The 17,922-nt window shown below is 42.1% G+C and overlaps 1 protein-coding gene and 1 long non-coding RNA gene across 6 annotated transcripts in view; one reads left to right on the forward strand and one right to left on the reverse strand.

Moving 5' to 3' along the window:
- LOC123593355 overlaps positions 1-7,073 on the reverse strand; it is a 102,966-nt gene extending 95,893 nt beyond the window's left edge. Inside the window, exon 1 of one of the 2 annotated variants that reach the window (XR_006710279.1) lies at positions 6,981-7,073. This is a non-coding gene — a long non-coding RNA (uncharacterized LOC123593355). The remainder of the gene's footprint in view (positions 1-6,980) is intronic. The other variant, XR_006710278.1, reaches the window with a different exon arrangement.
- Positions 7,074-7,113: 40 nt separating this feature from the next.
- CEP78 (centrosomal protein 78) overlaps positions 7,114-17,922 on the forward strand; it is a 28,899-nt gene continuing 18,090 nt past the window's right edge. For 2 of the 4 annotated variants that reach the window (XM_045469054.1, XM_045469056.1), the window contains exons 1-6: positions 7,170-7,638; positions 10,857-11,029; positions 11,125-11,197; positions 12,694-12,797; positions 14,246-14,420; positions 16,391-16,504. In XM_045469054.1, the coding sequence (XP_045325010.1) occupies positions 7,386-7,638; positions 10,857-11,029; positions 11,125-11,197; positions 12,694-12,797; positions 14,246-14,420; positions 16,391-16,504 (892 nt within the window). In that variant the 5' untranslated portion in view covers positions 7,170-7,385. Of the gene's footprint in view, positions 7,639-10,856; positions 11,030-11,124; positions 11,198-12,693; positions 12,798-14,245; positions 14,421-16,390; positions 16,505-17,922 lie in introns of all 4 variants that reach the window. The other 2 variants (XM_045469055.1, XM_045469057.1) reach the window with 2 other exon arrangements.

A 17,922-nucleotide genomic window follows, 5' to 3' on the forward strand; every position in this document is an offset into this window, starting at 1 on the left:
TCTCGGGGTTCATGAGTTCGAGCCCCACATCGGGCTCTGTGCTGACAGCTCAGAGCCTGGAGCCTGCTTTGGATTCTGTGTCTCCCTTTCTGCTCCTCCCCCGCTCACACTCTCTCAAAAATAAACTTAAAAAAATAAAAAAGAATGAAATCTTGCCATTTGTGACAACATGGATGGAAACTCTTAAATACAGAAAATAAACTGAAGGTTGCTGGAGGGGAGGTTGGTGGGGGGCGGTGAGCTAAATGGGTGATTAGCATTAAGGAGGGCACTTTTGGGATGAGCACTAGGTATTATATGTGAGTGATAAATCACTAAATTCTACTCCTGAAACCATTATTACACTGTATGTTAACTAACTTGAATTTAAATAAAATTTAAAAATTTTTTAAGTATTAAAAAATTTTAAAAATAATTAAAAAAAGAGTCTCCATGTAAATTTTAGATTCAGCTTGTCAATTTACACATGCACATACAGAAGGAATTCTGATTCCTATTGCACTGAATCTGTAGAAAGTTTGAAGATTACCGATTTACAATATTGAATCATGCAATCAATGACCCATGATATACCAGTCCATTTATTTATGTCTGACTTATCTCAGTAAAGTTTTTCAGTTTTCTGTGTAGAGTTTTCATAAACTTTTTGTTATATTTATTCCTAGGTGCTTGATTTTTGTAAACATTTTTGTTATAAGTTACAGACTCAGGAAACCACAAAAGGTAAATAGATAGCTTAATGATCTTATAAGACAAGTACCCTTGTAATCACACCCAATGCAAGAAATAGCACTTAGCCTGAAGCCCCTCCTCGTGTCCTGATATAATTATAATTTCTTTCTTCCAAAAAGTAATCATTTTCCTGACTTTTATAATTGACTCATCCTTAAATTTCTTTATAAATGTATCATCCAAGTTTGCCTCCCTAGACAGCATGGTTTAGTTTTCTTGCTTTAAATAATGACTTTTTCTCTTGTAATCTGTAAGTCACCTTTCCATCCTTTTACTGCCCTTCAATCTATCTGTTGAAGAATGCAGGCCACTTGACCTGTAAAGTTCCCCACAATATGGATCTTGCTGAGTACACGTTCATGGTGCAGCTACACATGTTCCTCTGTCCTCTATATTTCCTACAAAATAAGAAACTGATCAGTCCTTTTGGGAAGACTATAGACTGTGGTGTATTATTTCATCAGATAATATCTGGTTATCTCTCTTTATGTGATATTGGCAGCCGCTGATACTCAGTGAATACACAACTTTTTCATTCAATCACCAGAACCCCCATTTCTTCTAGTTAATCTTGCATTTCTGAATTCTGCCACATCCCAACATGAACTTACCAAAGACTGTAAAATTGTGATATTCCAACTTGGTCGCTTCTTTTCCATTTATTGGCAGAAATACTTTTATGAAGAGATCTATCCCCTCATTTACAATTTGGTTACACAATGATATAGTTTACAATGGAAAGGCAGGATAAAAACTTGGTTATTCTCCCACCCCACCCAATCCCACCCCTACTATTTAAAAAATCCATTTTCATTATAATGAATGTTTCCCAATTACCCTCATATGTTGACTTTTTTTTTTTTTGGTATCCATAGAAACCTGTGGATTTAAACATAGTTGATGGGTTTCAATTCATTGTAATTTTATCCTACTGAAGTTCAAAATGTTCTATTGTCCACAGAGGGCCTCTTCACATTTGGCTCCTGAATCCTTTTGAAATGACCTCAGTACTCTTTGATAACTTGTCATTTGGTATCACAAAATTTTCCAAGTTCATCTCACACAGATGCACCATAGACCTGAAATCAGCCATATCAAGACCATAATCTGGGCCCTATGGATGTCTTTTGCTATTGGGTTGGCCACTGGTTCTAGGCCTATTCACAGACAGAGATAGGATGTGTGTGTGTGTGTGTGTGTGTGTGTGTGTGTGTGGCAAATATATATGACATATATTTGTTATATTTAATCATATACATAGATAGTATATAGTTATATATAAATTTATAGTTATACAGAAATTGACCTAAATGTCTATATAAATATAAATACGGTTAAAATACTTTATGAATTACAGACAATTCTAATTCTAATTCAGCACTCCAGTTTTAAGTAAACCTCCTCTATATTATCTCTGTATTCTTTTTCTTACATCCTGAGAACCCTATTGCCCTAGCTCATAGTAGACGTTATAACTATAATAATCCATAATTTCTCATTCATCCTATTCCATATGACTCATAGAACAGACTCAGAATTGCAATTTCAATGTTATGTTTAATAAACAATGCTTGAAAACACTTTTAACTTCATTTGGTGTTTGCTCAATCCTTCTCTGTCATTTATAGGACTGATACCTGCATTGTCAGAGCACACAGCCATTAGAAGTGATACTCTTTCCTGTGTAACCCTCATTTACTTCTCATTCTAGAAGCAGCAGTTATGCTTAATGCTCAATAGCAGTACTTATATTGATTGTCTCCTGCCATTTTGGCAAGTGGAGTGTGAGGGGATATGATGCCAGCTGAGGTCTTAAATGGGCTTAAGTGGGCTCTCCTCTTGTGTTTCAGTGGCCAAGGTGGGAAGAGTGTGCCCTAGGAGCTGCTGCCCCACGGTTGGGCCCTCAAGTCAGATATGTGGGACAGACCTCAAATGGACCCAACATTGGAGCAAAACCAGACATCTGGAGGTCTAAAACAGAGTCACTACAGCTAATCCTCAAATCAAAAAACCCCAAATTCTTGTTGATGTCACTGAGCTTTAGGATGATTTTTTTCCACATTATTACAGTATGAGTGGACTAACAGAATATCTTCCAAATTACTGTTACCTAGATGGCTACCACTGTGCCTATATATGAGGCAACTGCGTACTCAGAAATTTTGAGAATTCTTGAACTCTTGGTGCCTCTCCAGAATATTTCACATGGTTAAAGTTTCACCCAAACAAGTCTGGTAATGTGCCACAAAGACATCTCCCTAAACTTTTATTAAATATAAAGTAGAGTTCTATTTATTTTCTGCTTGTATGTAGTTAAGATGCTTTTCATGAATATAAAAGGATGAAAAGTTGTACAGGAACATCTTTGTGGCTAGCTGTTATTCACAGGGGAAAATTACAATCAAAATGGGCATTTCGCTGAATGTAGAGCACTGATGCCCCCAGTGTCTCTCAATGCCAAGTAAACAAAGGCACTTAATAAGTATGGAAACCTGCTCTCTCCATTAGAGAGGGAGAACAAGTTGTTCTTAAGTGGTGGAGGGATGCTCTTAGCAACTATTTGCAATGCTCTGTGAGCTTAGTTATTATGTTGCTATGAAGCAGCCTATTGTCCAAGTGTAACTACAGAACCTTGAAAAGTAGAGAAGGAGAGAAAGGGCTGGGGAACTCATTTCATTCATCCATTCATTCACCAAATGTTTACTGACCAGGTTGACCATGTGTATAGCACCATGGTAAGAAGTGCAGAGCACAGAGTTGTATCTGCACTCTATGAGAGCTTAGATATCAGCGGCGAAGATAAAATGTAGATGACTTATGGCAGCTCCAGACGTATCCTACTAAACTGTTCGCAAGTTCGGAGAAGAGAAGGGATCCATATCTTGTTTGGATTCTCAGTGAGGTTTTCCCAGAAAAGGAGACATAAGAGTGGTGACTACAAGAGTTTTTAATATTATAATACACGAGCTGGAAGGGAGCAAAGATGTAGAGATAATTAGACTCATCGATTAAAAACAAGTCTGGAGGGGCGCCTGAGTGGCTCAGTCGGTTAAGGATCTGACTCTTGATTTCAGCTCAGGTCATGATCTCACAGTTTGTGAATGGAGCCCCACATCAGGCTCTGTGCAGGCAGCGCAAAAACTGCTTGGGATTCTCTGTCCCTCTCTCTTTGCCTCTCCCTCCTTCTCTCTTTCTCTCAATAAATAAATAAAAACTTTTTTAAAAGTCCAGAAAGTGAAACTAAAGCCAGGTTATGCAAAGTTTTAAATGTCATTCTTAAACATTTGGGCTTTACTGTGTTGGCAAGATGTGTCAATGGAAGGTTTGGAACAGGGCAACAGCATGATCTATGAACCTTGGGAGGTGTAATAAATGATGTTAAGTTGAGCCTGAATGTGGTATTCTCTGAAGCAAGCATGATAATCCACACGTAAAATAATCAATAGTGGAATTGGAGTAATGGCAACGCAGATAGAAGGAAGGAGTATCAGGCATGCTGTAAGGGAAAAACTGCCAGGGCTTGCTCATTGATTACGTCCATTCAACAAGTGTTATAACTAGTGCTGCAGTTACATGTAGCATGTAGTAACTGTGCTAGTCCCCGGAGATGCAAGAGGAAGTAAAACAATGTGATCTCTTCCTCATGGACCCGATAGTCAATATCTGTCTTAAAACGGCTGTGAAATGTGATGAAGGCCTGAATGAAGAAGAGGTACATGGTGTTTGGAGAGCTCAGGCCAGGGGGCCTGATGAGTTGAGTAGGTAAGGGAATGCTTCCTTGACAATGTGATACATGAGCTGAGAAGGATGAAGAGACATTAAGCACACACAGACCAGAGGGAAGGATATTTCATGTAGAGGGAAGAGCATGGACAATGAGCCATGAAGCATGTAGGCCTGAAAGGAGTCCACTGTGGGCCAGATTCTTGAATACAAAAGGGTGCAGGATGAGACTGCAGAGATCATGCCCCCATCATGCTCAGGGGATGCAGTGCCCTGTAGAGCAGGGCACTCAAAGTGCCAGTGTGCAATGAGATAAGGAGCCTGTTCTCAAATGTAACTCAGCACACTGCCACTTTCATCGAGAAAGTCTTGCCTGCTGAACGAATGAGTATGTTTGGTGCGGGCTTGATTTACATTCTGAAGCAAGCTCTTTATCTTATAAAACAGTAGCAGTTCTCACCCAGCAGCTAGTCTGTGACTCCACACTGAGGAGCAATATTTTAGACCATTGTGAGGAGGGCTGCCTTTACGCTAAGGGCAATGGGAAGTCATGGAAGGATTTGAACAGGAAGTGGCTGCACTACAGAGCATGGACTGGAAGGCAGCCAGAGTTGGTGGAGAGAAGATGAAGAGGGGCGCCTGGGTGGCTCCGGCGTTTAAGCCGCTGACTTTTTTTTTTTTTTTAATTTTTTTTTTCCAACGTTTATTTATTTTTGGGACAGAGAGAGACAGAGCATGAACGGGGGAGGGGCAGAGAGAGAGGGAGACACAGAATCGGAAACAGGCTCCAGGCTCTGAGCCATCAGCCCAGAGCCTGATGCGGGGCTCGAACTCACGGACCGCGAGATCGTGACCTGGCTGAAGTCGGACGCTTAACCGACTGCGCCACCCAGGCGCCCCTAAGCCGCTGACTTTTGATGTCAGCTCAGGTCATGATCTCCTTGGTGGTGAGTTTGACCTCTGAGTCAGGCCCTGTTCCGACAGCGGGGAGCCTGCTTTGATTCTTTCTCTCCCTCTCCCGCTCGTTCTCTCTAAATAAACAAACAAACAAACAAACAAACTTAAAAAGATGAGGAAGTCTGTGTCTGAAAACCTATTTTCCCACTGAAATAAGAGGTATCATACCTCCTCATACCTCTTCAGGTCAGAGAGCAGGGACACAGAGTCTAGTGGTGACACGAGAAGAGTGGAGGAGATTTGGAAGAGCCATTGCGAACAACTTATGGAAGTGGAAAAAAAGAAATGGGAAGCACATGACAGTTAAAATAAGACAGGACTGGATCCAACAAACTCATTGCTCTGAAAGCAGGTCCAGAGAAGATCAGTGTTGGAGATGAGCAGAGAGCATCTGCACTGAGGCTCCATGGGAAGGTAAGCTGGGTTCGACGTCTGGGTATAATGTTGTCAGGATGAACCAGGAGTGAAGTACAGTGAATAAGAGGTAAAACAATCCCACTCGACCAGCGGATGCTGTCAAAAACCAAACTCCGCCCACTGAATAAAACAAAACAGAAAGATGAGTTTGTTGCAAGGCTTTCAACCTCCAACCTGGGAAACTCAAAGCGAGGAGAGCAATCAATTCTGAGTCGCTCACAGGTTTAAGGGATTTTTATAGGGTGATGCATAAGTTATTTGGTTTTTTCAGCGGATTGGTTGCCTACTGGTCTTCTATTTTATTTGGATCTGGGTAGCTGAGTCAAGTGAACAAGGAAGTCCAGAGAAGGGATGATCAGACTTGGCATTTGGGGATTGGCTGGCGTCCTCTGCTGATCTCTGAGAAGAGCTACACGTTCCTGTAACTTAGATTAAGTTTCCCGTACGTGTGGCAATTGAATATCTCCATTCCGTCCCTAACAAAAATGATTTCCACTTTAGCTTGGTTCTACAGTGGAAGAGGAATGCTGTAAACATAATGCCTAAGGCCTGACCAAAGGACTATCACTGTTCTAGAAAATGGATACAAACACAGGTTCTGAGGCCAATTATCTGAGTTCTACTTACTTAGCTGTAAGGTACCTAACTTCCTCTGCCTTGGTTTCCCCTTTTGTAAAGTAGATATACAACCGTTACGTTCCTTGGCGAGTTAAGACAATTAAATTATTTCATACTTAAACAATGCTTAAAATGATGCCTAGGAGACAGAAAGCACTAATTATGAGAGAGTTAACCGTCGCTGTCAATACAAAACAAAATGACTATTAGTAATCACAACAATGTCCTGAATTCATGGAAGTCCTTACAACATGCCTACAACCGCGTGAGGTAAGTAGAAACAACACAAGTGAAGAGTTACTTGTAGAAATTGATACAGACAGCAAAGATTTAATGCACATGCACGGCAGCGGATATTCACTGTCGTTTGCACATCCCTCACCAGGGGTCCTCTCTCCTGGGCGGTGCAAGCATAGACACTTGTCAGAAGTTTAGACTACTTTGTAAATGTGATGCTACGTCCGTCTCTCCCTTTAATTCGATCAACCAGTTAAATCCTTTTCTGCAAACCCCAAATTCCGAAAACAGCCTACCTTTCGCACTTTCCCCGCCTCGAACGTCCCGCCTCGAACGTCCCGCCCCTCGTCCTCAGGCCCGGTCCCCAGGAGAGGCGGGGCCTGCGTGCGGACGCACAGCGAGCGCGCTGACGTCTCCGCGCCCCGCCCCCCGCAGGCCCCGCCCGTCGGCTTGAACTGCAGCCCCGCGCCGCGGAGGACGGTGAGGCGGGAGCCAACGGCCGGCCCCGCGAGGCGGGGGGCGGCGCGCGAGCGCGGCGTCGGGGGGCCTAGCTGGGGCCGGGGGCTGTGAATCTTCTGGCCGAGCCGCCGCTCCTGCGCAGCCGTGGGATCGCAGCAGCCGGGCCTTCGACGACCCGGCGTTCTGGGGCGCCAGCGGGCATTGTCTCCGCCGCCGGCGTCCCCCGAGGCCGTCTCCGGGCCATGATAGACTCGGTGAAGCTGCGCCGCGACAGCGCGGCCGACTTCTTCTCGCACTACGAGTACCTATGCGCGCTGCAGGACTCAGTGCCGCTGCCCTCGGTGCGCGCCTGCCTGCGGGAGGGCGTGCTGGACTTCAATGCCGACCGCCTGCGCGTCGTGGACTGGGCGCCGCTCCTGAGCACCCTAAAGATTAACAAAGATCTGCCCCTAATCTCCATCAAGAGCTTCTTCCAGCCGTGGCTTGGCGAAACAGGTTTGTAGTTCCCGCCAACAGTGGTCCTCGTGTCGGTGCCGCGGCGCGAGATTTTAGACGGTGCCAGGTGGAGGCTGGGCGCAGGCACGGGTGTGCCGTGCCCGGGTATGTGTGCAGCACACGGGGCGTGCGGCCTAGGACTCTTACCAGCTCGGGGGGCCCGGGGTGAGTCACTTAAGGCCTGCGGGTCTCAGCGGTCTCTTTCGTAATATAAACTAACAGGACGTGCTGTGCCTGGCGATTACAAAGATGCACCAAGTTAATGCTTGTAGAGCACTTAGCGCAGTTTGGGACATAATTAAGCATTCGACGTATGTTACCTATTGGGTTACCTTGGTTTCTCCCATGCCTTCATACACTCGCCCACAGAGCCCAGATCTGCACCTGGGGCCCAGAGCTGTCCAGCACGCACGATTGGATACCCCACTTCACCCTTAATCCAGACTAAACCCTATGATTTAGTCTGATACAGAACAAAGCGTTAGGAAAACTGATACATCCCAGCCTTTTGCACCATTTCCTTTTGAATAAGACATGGCTGTTAATCAAAAAAACGTTTTTGTTTTGTTTGTTTGTTTAATCACACATAGTGGAAACAGCACAGATGGGAAGGCAGCCTAGGGTTTGAATTCCAGGGTTTACACTCTGTGTGGTGGGAGCAAGTTACTTTTAAACTACAATCCCCACACTTGTAAATTAACATTTCCATGGGTTGTTAAAGAGTACACTTAACTGTGGTGAGCACCGAGTAATGTATAGAATTCTCAAATCACTATAATGTACACCTGAAACTAATATAACACTGTATGTTAACTATACTGGAACTTTAATAAATCAATAAATACTTTTTACCCCTAAAAATTAAGCAGGTTGTTGGTATACAAGTGTCCTGGCACTGAAATGAGTTCAGCCAGCACCCAGCACTGCAGGAGACAAGGTTCCTGCCCTGGAGGATCTCCTCTTCTGCTGGGAGAGGCAGCAAGTAAACACTAGCACTGAAGTTAGGGTTCTGGAAGAAGTGAGGTCTGGTGCTGTAAAGCTGAGAATGTTAGAAGGGAAAGTTAGGGTTTCTTGGAGGAGCTGCCTCCTTTGTAAGGTTGTGTGGGAGCTGCTCAAATGGCAGGAGGGAGCTGCTTGTGCCCAGGTTTGAGAAATGTAAGAAAATGTGGCAAAACTAAGGTAGAGGACTGCAATTTAGGGTTTAAAGAAGGGAGGGCTGAGACAGGAAACCTGGTGGGGGCCACACAGGGAGGGGCCTTGTTTGTCCTATCCAGTGGTTGGATGTTTATCCTAATGGCTGTGAGAGGCACTCAAGGATGCTGAGGTGGACTTTTGATTTAGAAGCTTGCTCTGACTTCCATCTGGAGGGCAAGTTGATTGGGAGGAGGGCGAATTGTAATCTGAGATATCAAAGAGACAAATGGATGGGGCCTGGGGACCAGTTAGAAGGACGGGGGGACAGCAAGCTTGGGTGACAATTTATAGGAGCACCCTTCTGTGAGACACAACACAGCAGGAGCGGATTGGGGTCTGGGGTCAGGGAGAAGATCTCGCTTCATCCTTAATGCTTTAAGAGGGCCCTGTGGGGCATCCAAACGTGTGTCTAGATAACTCTGGGCTCCAGGGGCAGATCTGGGCTCTATGGGGGAGTGTTTGAAGGCATGGGAGAAACTAAGGTAACCCACAAAGAAGATCTAGAAAATCCTACCCCTAAAAGATGTTTTTTAAATGGACACATTTGAGTATGTTTATAAGCTGACGCAAAGTAGCCAGCACACAGGGAAGGTGTGAAGATACAGGAGAGGAAATAAACTACTGGTTTATTTTTTAAAAAAATCTGGACACTCGGGGGCACCTGGGTGGCTCAGTCGGTTAAGCTTCCGACTTCGACTCGGGACATGACCTCACGGTTCGTGAGTTCGGGCCCTGCATTGGGCTCTGTGCTGACAGCTCGGGGCCTGGATCCTGCTTCAGATTCTGTGTCTCCGTCTCTCTCTGGCCCTTCCCCTCTCAAGCTCTCTCGCTTGCTCTCTCTCTCTCAAAATAAATAAACATTAATTTTTTTTTTTTTAATCTGAACACTCATCATGTGCCTGGCCCTTTTCTAGCTTCTGGGTTTCACGTCATCTGTTATCTCTTCTGCAGGGACATCTCAATTTGTCCTCTGGTGAAGAGAAGTGAGATTATTGTCTACATCTCATTCAGGTTTAGGAACTGTTCTGTTCCTCTGGAGCGACTTGACTTAACCAAAATAATAACTTAGAAATCAGAAGAAATTACAGTTGGAAGGGATCTCAAAGTCAAGGCCATTGTACTTAATCTTGCCTCATACTTCACAGTGAGTGTATGAAAAATGTATTACACAGACCATTCTCTTCAGAATTCCTTCACTGAACCTTTGTTTTCTCTTGCATCCTGTGGGTCCAGACTATACATTTTGTCCTCCTAGGTCTGTTTCTTTATTCTCAGCAGCTTGTAACCAGTTGTTGCTGCCACTGAGCTCAGTTTCTCTCTCCATTCATCTGCCTCCTGGGCTTCAGTGATCTTCTAAAATGAAAACGTGTCCTTAAAATAATGCTCATAATGGCTCACCGGCACAGGATCAGCGTGCATTGGCTGCACAGCTTGTGTCCTACACAGAAGCATGGAATCTGAGCCGTGCTCTGCTAAAGCCCAAGGGGCTGGTTGACCCTGGGGAAGGGATGCTTTTTCTAATCTATCTGATTTAGGTACGGTTTTCTAACCTGTAGAGGCACCCTTACTGTGCCCCTGGTAGCCCTGGTCCTCTTTACCTATGAGATAAAAGCCATCGGCTTTTTATCCCAGGCTGATTTGGGCCAACCTCTCCATTTTAATTTCTTTCTCCTCCCCCTTGCACCCTGGCCTTTAGATGTCCCCACCTGCAATATTTTCTGTGGCCGGCAGGTGCCAGGCTCGGACGTCTTTGCATTTCCCATGCAGACTTTATGTGGTCATTCTCCTCTTTCTAGATTCAACTTCAGCGTTGCCTTGAAGCCATCACTTAGATAAAACTTTTTGTTTTCACAGGAACCTCTTTGCATGTAATTTATGTTTCTGTAAGTCATGTGATTGACTTTTTGAGTTTACATGTGTCCCTCAAGGAGGACTTTAAGAGCAGGATTCATTTTTGTACCTTAGCGCTGAGTAGATATTTTCTAATGATGACGATACATATTTTACAATAATTTTTGTTTTAGGTTCTGACAGAAATAAAGTTTGCAGAAGTCGTGTTCCTGCAATAAGAAGCAAAGATGTGACCTTCCAGTTATGTAAAGCCCTCAAATGCTGTTTAAGTATATCAAACGCTCTGAAGAACCTAGAGTTAAATGGACTAGTTCTGAGAGAGAGAGATTTGACTGTTTTGACAAAGGTAAGCCTTCTCCAGTGTGTCCTGCAAACACTGGATATTTGCTTTAGAGGGTAAACTGAGCCTGTAAAATTTTTAACTTTTTCTCCCCCTTAAAGGGATTGAATAAATCGGCTACTTTGGTGCACCTGTCTCTTGCAAATTGTCCAATTGGAGATGGAGGTTTAGAGAGTAAGTTTCAATCTTGTTTAAGTCTCCTCCCGTCAGACTGGTCTCATGTCTCCCTGCACGCATGTTAACTGCTGTCTGTACCTTTTCTTGGTGCTGCTCTACCTGGATTGTCTCTTGTGCCTGTTAAAACCTTGGCCTCATCTCACTTGTATGCCAAAAGTCTGTCCTGCTGTATACTCTGAACCAGTTCGACTTAAGATTGTGTTAAGCCACAAGCCACACACATATATACTATTCTGTTTTTTTGTGTTTGTTCACCTTTTTCTTTTCAAGAAATGTTATGGGAAAGGAAATAGCAAGATGTAAAGACAAAAAAAATCATTATCTTTAAATAGCTAAAACTATTCATATGCAGTCATAATTATGTAATGCTCTATGTTATGTACTAAAATAGGGAACATATGCAAAGATCAGCAAACTCAGTGGTGTTGGTAGGAGCGTATCATGGAAATAATCACGGAGAAGGTGATTGTTGATTGGGGTCCTGAAGAATTGGTGTGTGTTCACTGTGTCCAGTAGAGTCTGGGGTGGTAAGGAAGGCTGCATTTTAATTTGAAGGAACTAAGAGTTTGACATCTTCCATCTTATATTGCTCTAGTATATTTCATAGCACCTAATAAAACTCTGGGTTTATAGTTGACATTTAAATTGATTGATAACCGAGTTTGGGTTGTATCACTGGAAATGAAAATAGGAAGTGTCTTAGGCTTTTTAGGTTTCTCTTTCTTATGTCCCAAAAGGTATATAGTACTTTACTGACTAGTTGGGAATAAAGTTTTCAGTGTTTGCAGTATTCATTTTTAGCATCTAAATAGAATTAAACTATTGCTGTAAACTGGAATAACACTTTGTTGCTGACATACTTAATTTTTTTTTTTTTCAATGTTTATTTTTGGGACAGAGAGAGACAGAGCATGAACGGGGGAGGGGCAGAGAGAGAGGGAGACACAGAATCGGAAACAGGCTCTAGGCTCTGAGCCATCAGCTCAGAGCCTGACGCGGGGCTCGAACTCACGGACCGCGAGATCGTGACCTGGCTGAAGTCGGGCGCTTAACCGACTGCGCCACCCAGGCACCCCTAATTTTTTTTTTTAACATTTGTTTATTTTTGAGAGATAGAGACAGATCATGAACAGGGGAGGGGCAGAGAGAGAGGGAGACACAGAACCCAAAGCAGGCTCCGGGCTCTAGGCTCTGAGCTGTTAGCCCAGAGCCCACATGGGACTCAAATCCACAAACCGTGAGATCACGACCTGAGCTGAAATCGGATGCTTAACTGACTGAGCCACCCAGGAGCCTCTGTTGCTGACATATTTTAGAATGCACCAATCCATCAGTTGTCTGGGAAGACTGTAGCTAGTGAATTTAAGAATACAGCTGTAAACCTCCAATAGGCTCAGGAAAAGCAAAGATGTCAGGATTGACCAGACTGTATAGGCTCTTCATCTTATTGTATGTGTGTTTTTTTGTTGTTTTTTTTTTGTTTTCCCTTTTAGTTATTTGTCAAGGTATAAAGAACTCTATCACTCTTAAGACAGTAAACTTCACGGGCTGTAATCTGACGTGGCAGGGAGCAGATCACATGGCCAAGATCTTAAAGGTGACTTTATGTTTAAACTTTCATGAAAACGTATTATGTGATTGAAACATTATTATTTTGATTCAAGATGGCAGGGGTTTTGTTTGGTTTGTTTTTGTCCTTTGATACATGTGCTTGTAGTTTTAGTTTTATTGAAAGAATATGACCAGTTTTCAGTTTGGGATTTGCCATTTAGTGAAGGTAGTTCACTTATTCCTAGAAATAAGAAATTTCATGTATAATACATCATAAACAATACTGTCATGTATTTTGAGTTACTGAAAATAGCCCATCACCTGTGATAAATAGTTTTTTTAGAATATAGCCACACCCATTTGCTTATATAGTGACTGTGGCTGTTTTCATCCTATCCCAGTGGAGCTGAGTAGTTGCAACAGAAACTGTATGGCCCCCAAAGCTGAAAATTTTACCTTTGGGCCTATACAGAGCAAGTCCATTGACCCAGGATACAGAAAACAGTGAAGAGCATGGATTCTGAAACCAAATAGCCTAGGTTCAAATTCCAACTCTCCAATTTCATAGCTTATGACCATGGACGTATTACTTAGCCTCTGTGCTTTGTATTAAACGAACTAATTTGTATAAAATAGTGCCTAATAGTACATAATACATAGTAGTACATAATAAGCACCATGTAAGTGTTTTGCTGTGATTCCCACTTGTTGCTTTTATAGGTTATTGTTAATAGAAAAACACCAACGATTTTCCATTTTAGAGTGTCACAGGAACTTTGAGTCTTTTGTTGTTCGAGCATGTAGTAAGATTGCTTTCTTTGAAAGTCAGTGTTCCCTGAAACCAAAATTTATCTTATGAATGTAGAGAAATAAATACATCTTTCTGACTATATCTCTGGTTAAAACTCAAACCATCAATTTCCTACAGCATGTCAAACTGCCTTTGCATGTTGCAGGCCACTGAAGTTAGTGTACATACCTTAAAGTAGTAAGCAAGATCCCCTGGGTTAGGGAAAGAAAATATTAGACCCCCTATATTTGTTTTTGTATCATTTAAAAAATACCTTGAGAGTTTATAATGTACATGGAATATATGTACAGAACTTCCTGTGTATAATTTTTCAATCAATAAGATACGTGTTGCAGAAAGTGCACTTGCAGGATGCCCAATCAGGTGTTTGGAGACCACCGGAGGACGGAATGATACAGCCTCAGCAATAACAGAATATAGAACTAATTCCCTGAGTTGGAGATAAGGAAAATAAAATTTGTAGAATGTAATTGATTGCCAAAGTTTGTATAACTGATCAGCGGTCATCCAGTGGCTAGAATCTAACCAATCGCTGGCAAACTAGAATCTGGGTCACTGGACTCCTAAACTCGAATCGACTGTTAAATCTCTTGGGTTGACCGTGACATGCTAAGCCATCTTCAGTAGGCCTCCCCTGTTTCCTTATTCAAACGTCTTCATTTCATCCTCTTAAATCTTTGAAGTATCAGACCATGAGAAGGCACGAAGAAACCTGGGCTGAGAGTCTTCGTTATAGGAGACCTGACCTGGACTGTATGGCTGGTTTGAGGCGTATCACTTTGAATTGCAACACGCTCATTGGTGACCTTGGCGCAGGTGCTTTTGCAGAATCTCTCAGTGATGATTTATGGCTTAGAGGTAAATTCTAAAATGGAAAATAGTGAATTTTTAAATGCTAAATATGCTTAGCTTTTGGCATGATATTGTCACAGGATTTTTTCAAAGCCTTATTTTTCCAATACCTTTTACTGTGCTTTACAGCTTTCCTGAGAATTACATATATTTATTCTTCACAGAAAATACAGAGTAACAAGAAAACACAATTACCCATAATCTTAATACCTAGACGCAATCACTGTTCGTTTTTGGTATACTTTCAGTGTTTTATTTTTCTACAAATATCCTCGTATACTTCAGAGACTAAAAAAGTGGACTCATAGCACACTTACTAATTCATGCTCTTGTAATTAATGATGTATCCTGTGGTACTCCATTTATATTGACATGCAATAGTGTAATCATTCTTTGCAAATAGATGTAGACAGTTGTGCTTTTCCCTGTAGGAAACAATGTGTGGTGAAAACTTTGTTCATACATCTCTGCATCCACTGGTATTACTTATGTAGATTAAGTTACTAAACGTGGAATGACCTCATAAGATGACATTTTTAAGACATTTATTGCATGTTGCCAAATCACCATTCAGAAATTCTGTGCCGATTTATAATCCACCTGAACAGTGTCCGTGAGGCCTCTACCCTCACAAGCACTGGCTTGTGTCACTTTTAAAAACTATAAGACAAACAAAAGTTAGTAGCCCTCCCTCTTTTATGCAAGTAGGGTTACTCCAGATTTTATAACTTTTCTCATTTCATATAGTATGAGCTACTTAATGAGTCACTAAATTTCTATCTACCACATCATTTTTAGTGACTGTTCAGACTTCTATTGTATGAATATGCCATAGTACACTCAGCTTATTCATTCTTGCTAGATATAGGAGCTCTTTGCAGTTTTTCACGTAAAAACAGTACTCTGATACATACCCTTGCCTACATCTATTATTGGTTAAATTCTTAGGGAGTTGTTGGGTCAAAAGGGCATGCACATCCTAAAGGTTTTGTTTATATAGTCTTGACCTAATCTGGTAGAACAATCATATTGTTTTAATTTGTATTCAGTGTATATAGTAGTGACAATTAACTATTGTTAGTAATTTAGCTAGTTGATTAATTGTATCCTCTGTCCATTCTATAGTAAGAGTTTGTAAGGGTTGCTTCATATCATTTCCATATATCTGGCTCACTTCTTTGTACCCTGGGGTTTTAAAAGCCTCCAGTTACTTTAATGTAATGGTTTACACGACACTTTTAGAAAAGGGCTCATATGATAGTTTCCTCCTATGTAATGTTTTGTATGCCTGTGCTTTTGTGATGATCCCTTTGGTTTAAATGAACTACTAGTGTTTCTGATCACTTGTTCTGTTCTTTGACCTTTTAAAGAGGGTGTTCTTGACTATCATTCTTTGTTGATAAGTTCTTAGCATATGTTCCCTATTCACACATTGTTTGGATTTGTTATTGTTTACATCCTCTTGAGACATCTTTCTTTATCTTTTTTGTTCTAAAACTAACACTTATTACAAATCTTCTATTTGGCTTTTTTCTTTCAACTCATTTCAAGAGTGATTTGGAGCTCAAGATCATATCAAAAGAATGCAGTGCAGTTTCTGAGCTCCACCGAGTTTTTGTATATGAGGTCCCCACTGCCACCAGCATTCTTGCTGATTATGAACTGGGATTCCTTTGTGATGTTTTTCACTCATAGACTGTATCCAGTCATTCTTCAGCTATGTAATCGTAAAGTATGTTGGGTGATATGTTGGTACTATGGGCAGGATAATTGAGGCACATCCAAGAATTTTTTATCGGATTTTGTATTATGTGTGTGTATACTTTTCTGTTTTTCTTTTTTCCACGTCCAAGATTAAAACCCTGCCATGATTAGGCTTGTACCAAAATCTTACACGCAGGAATACATGACAGTTAGTTGACTGTGTGTTAAATCTGTGTAGAGTTGGCAAGTGACCTTTTGTCTTTCATCAAAAGCACTTGACCTGCAGCAATGTGGCCTCACCAATGAAGGAGCAAAGGCTTTACTAAAGGCCCTGGAAACCAATAGAACTCTGGTCATTCTGGATATAAGAAAAAATCCGCTTGTTGGTATGTCGCATCTTCTTTAATCGATTAACGAATGGCAAAACAAAGAATTTGTTCATGTATTGACAGTTTTTAAAATATAATGTGTTTATTTTCCTAATCTTATACTTTTTTGAATCTTGTACTTTCCTTGTGTTTTTAGCAGATAATTTACTAATTAAAGTGAATTGATACTTGTAAATTGCTCTTGGCCGCCACTCTGTATAGACTTGAATCTAGATAATGAACCTGCTTCCACCAAGAGAGCTATTTCCTCCTTGTGGAACCTTTGCATTCTTGGAAAGAGCATTTCATTCATTTCTAAGTTACCGAGTAATTTTTGAATCCTTTCTGTGTTCCAGACACAGGTTTTAGGCACTAGGAATGTGGCAGTGAATCGGATATTCAAAAGTCTTGTCCTCCTTCCAGTGGAAGGGTTCAGGTAGAAATGAGTAAACAGATAAGTAGTGTACTTTTAGATAGCAGGAAGTACAAAAACACCTTAAGGTGAAGACATTGAATGGGGCAGTAGGGCTGTATTAGATTTGTCAGGGGACAGCTTCACTGGAGAAATGACATTTGAGGGGACACCCAAGTGAAAAGTGGTAAGCCATGGGAGACCTGGAGAAAGCACGTTCCAGAACCAGGAGGCTATGTGTGCAGGTACATAGGTGGCAGGGTGGGTAAAGTATTAAGGAAAAGTGCAGAGGCCGCCATAGCCAGAACACTGAGTGAAGGAGAGCATGGTATGCAGTGAGGTCATGTTGGTGGCCAAGGGCATGATCTTGTAAGGCCTTGGAAAGCCACAGTAAGGACATGAATTACTCTGTGTGAGCAGAGGGTTTTGAGGTGGGAAAGGCTTGATCTGAATAGCGTTTCAGTAAGATGACCCTGGTGTAGAGAATAGACTTGGGAATGGGCGTGGGGGATAAAGAAGGGAAATGGGGAGACCAGTCAGGAGACTGTCACTCCAGTCAGGAGTCCAAATCAGGGCTGTTTCTGGCTTAGCTTAGGGTGGAAGGTTGGAGCTGGTGAGCGGTTGAATTCAAGTTGTGTTTTGAGGGTGTAGCTAATAAGACTTGTGGATAGATCAGATATGAGGTATGAAAGAGATAGTAATAAGCAAGTCCTAGATGATTATGTGTGCAACTGGTTGGTACCACTCACTGAGAAAAGGGGGGCTGAGGAGAGGGGCAGCTTTGAGAGACTCAGGACTTTGGTTTGATGGATTAGGCACCTGTTAGGTATCTAAGCATCTGGACAGTGCCCCCAGACTCTTTGCTTTATAGCCAAAGCTATCAAAGCCACTTTAGACACAAAGTGTCTAGATTTTATCTCGGCTGCTGCCAAAATAGAAGTCATCGGGGACCATATGGGAGGAGGCATACTTTCATCTTAGGTTTTTGAGGAAGAAATTAGAATACTCAAAGGGGGAAATAGGT

Source organism: Leopardus geoffroyi, chromosome D4, assembly GCF_018350155.1.
Source record: "Leopardus geoffroyi isolate Oge1 chromosome D4, O.geoffroyi_Oge1_pat1.0, whole genome shotgun sequence".
In the NCBI taxonomy this organism is placed as follows: Eukaryota; Metazoa; Chordata; class Mammalia; order Carnivora; family Felidae; genus Leopardus; species Leopardus geoffroyi.